At 28.7% G+C, this 3,146-nt stretch overlaps 2 protein-coding genes across 2 annotated transcripts; both read right to left on the bottom strand.

The window, feature by feature from the left end:
* Positions 1-307: 307 nt before the first annotated feature.
* On the bottom strand, positions 308-1,271 carry LOC145122290 (putative protein FAR1-RELATED SEQUENCE 10). The gene is made up of 2 exons (XM_079057914.1): positions 1,152-1,271; positions 308-763 (listed from the first exon to the last, which is right to left on the bottom strand). The coding sequence occupies exons 1-2, from the start codon at positions 1,269-1,271 to the stop codon at positions 308-310; spliced, it is 576 nt and encodes a 191-aa protein (XP_078914040.1).
* Positions 1,272-1,410: 139 nt separating this feature from the next.
* On the bottom strand, positions 1,411-2,827 carry LOC145122289 (protein FAR1-RELATED SEQUENCE 5-like). The gene is made up of 3 exons (XM_079057913.1): positions 2,619-2,827; positions 1,916-2,177; positions 1,411-1,569 (listed from the first exon to the last, which is right to left on the bottom strand). The coding sequence occupies exons 1-3, from the start codon at positions 2,825-2,827 to the stop codon at positions 1,411-1,413; spliced, it is 630 nt and encodes a 209-aa protein (XP_078914039.1).
* Between the last annotated feature and the right edge of the window lie 319 nt (positions 2,828-3,146).

Below are 3,146 nucleotides of genomic sequence, written 5' to 3'. Positions count from 1 at the left end.
TATTGAAACAAATCACATGTGATTATACTAGTAAAAATTTTAGAATCACATATAATTATAAACAAACAACCAAAAAATTGAATGAGGAAAAATAAATTGAATCACAAATGATTATCATCTGTTATGAACATTGTTTACTAAAAAAATTGAAAACTAATAAAATGTCTATTCATCAATTCTGAGCATTAAATCTACTTGGACAAGTACGCCTGTTGTGTGGTTCTCTTTTACCACATAATGAGCATTTTTTGGTCTTCGTTTGAGCATTCATAACTGCTTTTTCAACTTCACCAATAAGCCTTTTCTTTCATGATCCTTTATTATGTTGAACTTCTGGAACAAAAATCTCGACTTCTTCTGGAATAGTAACATTATAAAGTTTTTCAAGGATATCCGAATTTGTAATAAGCTTTTCACTTGAACAATTACTCTTCACCTCATTCAACAAAATTTCTGTTTTTTCAGCCAAACATGCTAACTTCTGCTTATCATGTCTCACAATGTCTAAAGCAGTTTCAACATTCAAAAATACTTCATTAACCAGTTTGGTAACTTCTTCATCCTCTTCATCAAAACGATCTCTCGACAACTGATAATTCGAAGATATTACATCCTTTGTCCATCGCCTAAGAATATACTGTTCCGGTATTTCATTAAAATTTTTGTCCATCAATACTCTAAAAGCATGTCTACAGAGAATACCAAACCGATTAAAATGTCCACAGGTGCAACTCACTTCTTTTTCATCATATTTTAGTTCCACCTGTAACAATAAAAAATCACATATGATTATACAAATAAAAATCAAGTCTTGTTTAATCATATGTGATTAAAATGTTTTATATACACAAAATATATCAATCAGATATGATTACACACATGAAAACAATATACACACCAACGACATATGCACATTATCTTTATAATCACATGTGATTGATCAGATGATTATCATATATAAACATATATAAATGATATAAATACAAAAATAAAATACCTTATATGTTGCTTTTACTTCGTGTTTTTGGTTCTTGTGAATAACTTTAAAAATTTACCATCCATCTCCCTCCCCTAAATCTTTAACCTCACAAAACCAACCCCCTTTATAAATCTCCTTTTGAACTTCAAAAAAAAACTTTGCTAGTATACACCTTTGCTGCATGTTGTTCTATCATACGTGGTGACCCCCAAGAATACTTTGCTCCCTTGGTCTTACGATCAAGTTCACGTTGTGTATAACATTGTTTTTTAATGGCAACGTCATAATTCATCATGAAATTTAGAAAGAAATTTTCAGTTTCTGAATATGTATTGAAAAATGAATTGATACTCTTAGACCTTGATGTTGTTTTCATCAACCCAAACCTTGGAAAATCATTGAAATATGCAGGTACCCATGCTTCCTTATTTTCAAATATTATCTTTAAACCATTTCTCATCTTCAAGATTAAATTCTTTCATCAAAAGTTCCCAACTCCTCTCGATAATATGACGCTCGATATAAATGTCCCAAACAAGTTTATTGAACCTTTTCTTGAAATTCGTGCTTTTAAGAAATTCCACAGATAGCTGTAATAATCACATGTGATTCAAACATTATAAATTAATATTAAAATATAAAGGTAAAAATCACATCACATAACTTTAAATCCTTTAATCATATGTGATTATAAATGTAATCACATATGATTTCGAATAATCATGTGTTTTTATACTCATAATCATTTATGATAGAATAAACATATGATTTAGACAATCACATCTGATTAAATATTGAAACAAAATCATATATGATTTAAATATATAAACATTAGAAAACAAATCACATATGATTCAAATCTATTCATATCGAAAAATCATATGTGATTTAAAAATATATGCTATGTAAAATCACATGTGATTTAAAAAAATGTACCTTTTTTGGCAGTTTCTTCATGATATGCCACATGCACAATCTGTGCTTGGATTGAGAAAAAACAGAATCAACTGCTTGCTTTAATGCTGCATCTTGATCAGTTAAAACAAGTAATGGTTGTTTATTTGAATGAGCCTTCATAAATTTCTCAAGAAGCCATTTATACGAATCCACATCCTCCGTACTTAACAACCCGACTCCAACAGTAACAGATGATTTATGATGATCAATGACAGTGAATGGAACAAACACCAATGAATACCTATTTCATGTAATAATCAAAATAAGATTAAACATATTTATAACATAAAAATAAATAACATAAGAATACTTGATAATAAATGATAAATCACATATTATTATAATCAAAATCACATTACAAATACTTGATGAAAAATTTTTCAATCACATATGATTACAATCATCATCACATCAGTGTACTTCAGAGTACTTATTAAGCATTGATAAATCATATGTGATTTGAAAATAACTACATCAGACTAGTTGTAAAGCATTAATCAATCATCAATCTCATATGATTGTATATGATCAATCATACATGATTATAATCATAATCAAAATACCATACATGTTCAGCATTAGTCAATCATATATCATTACAATAATAATCACATCAGTATAATTATTGAAAAAATATAAATCACATCTGATTATAAACATAAATACATAAAAAAAAACTTACTTATTTGTACGAAATGTTGTATCAAGTGACATAACATCTCCAAATTCACTGTAGTATGCTTTATCTGTTTCATCAGCCCAAAACATTGCATTTAATACATTTTTCTCATCACATCTATAAAAAAACGAATAATTCGGATAGTTGTTTTTCCGATCATTCATCTTGTTCACAATAAGTTGAGCATCTCTAAATCCAATAATTGAGCCCATATCCCTCTTCTACAGCCTTGCCCCTTACATATTGAAAACCACCTTTCAAAGTTGATTTCAGTTTGTAAGCTTTTGTATCTTCAAGCTCGTGGTTGTGATTTTCTTAAAGCTTATCAAACTTATACTCACTTGTTCCTTTGACACGTTTCACAATAATTTTAGCTTTACAATCCGTAACCCTGTAGATTGTATTATGTTCTGTTGGATTCAATTTTGGTTTACCCATCCTATTACAAACCAAAAACCTATGCTTTATTATATCACCAACTTTCCTTAATGTGTTCAAACGAACATCAAAACCAGCTTTCTATGCATATCT

This window comes from Lactuca virosa, chromosome 6 (genome assembly GCF_052849685.1).
Source record: "Lactuca virosa cultivar CGN04683 chromosome 6, Lactuca_virosa_CGN04683_v6, whole genome shotgun sequence".
Classification (NCBI taxonomy): domain Eukaryota; kingdom Viridiplantae; phylum Streptophyta; class Magnoliopsida; order Asterales; family Asteraceae; genus Lactuca; species Lactuca virosa.
The sequence above is the reverse complement of the archived record's forward strand: the minus strand, read 5'-3'. Positions and strand labels throughout refer to the sequence as shown.

Coding starts and splice junctions, on each gene's coding strand:
- LOC145122290 (XM_079057914.1), bottom strand. CDS start 1,271: ATGAATTATGACGTTGCCATTAAAAAACAATGTTATACACAACGTGAA. Junction 764..1,151: donor TAGAACAACATGCAGCAAAG/GTGTATACTAGC, acceptor TTATTGTTACAG/GTGGAACTAAAATATGATGA.
- LOC145122289 (XM_079057913.1), bottom strand. CDS start 2,827: ATGGGCTCAATTATTGGATTTAGAGATGCTCAACTTATTGTGAACAAG. Junction 2,178..2,618: donor ACAACATTTCGTACAAATAA/GTAAGTTTTTTT, acceptor TACATGAAATAG/GTATTCATTGGTGTTTGTTC. Junction 1,570..1,915: donor TGAAGAAACTGCCAAAAAAG/GTACATTTTTTT, acceptor TGATTATTACAG/CTATCTGTGGAATTTCTTAA.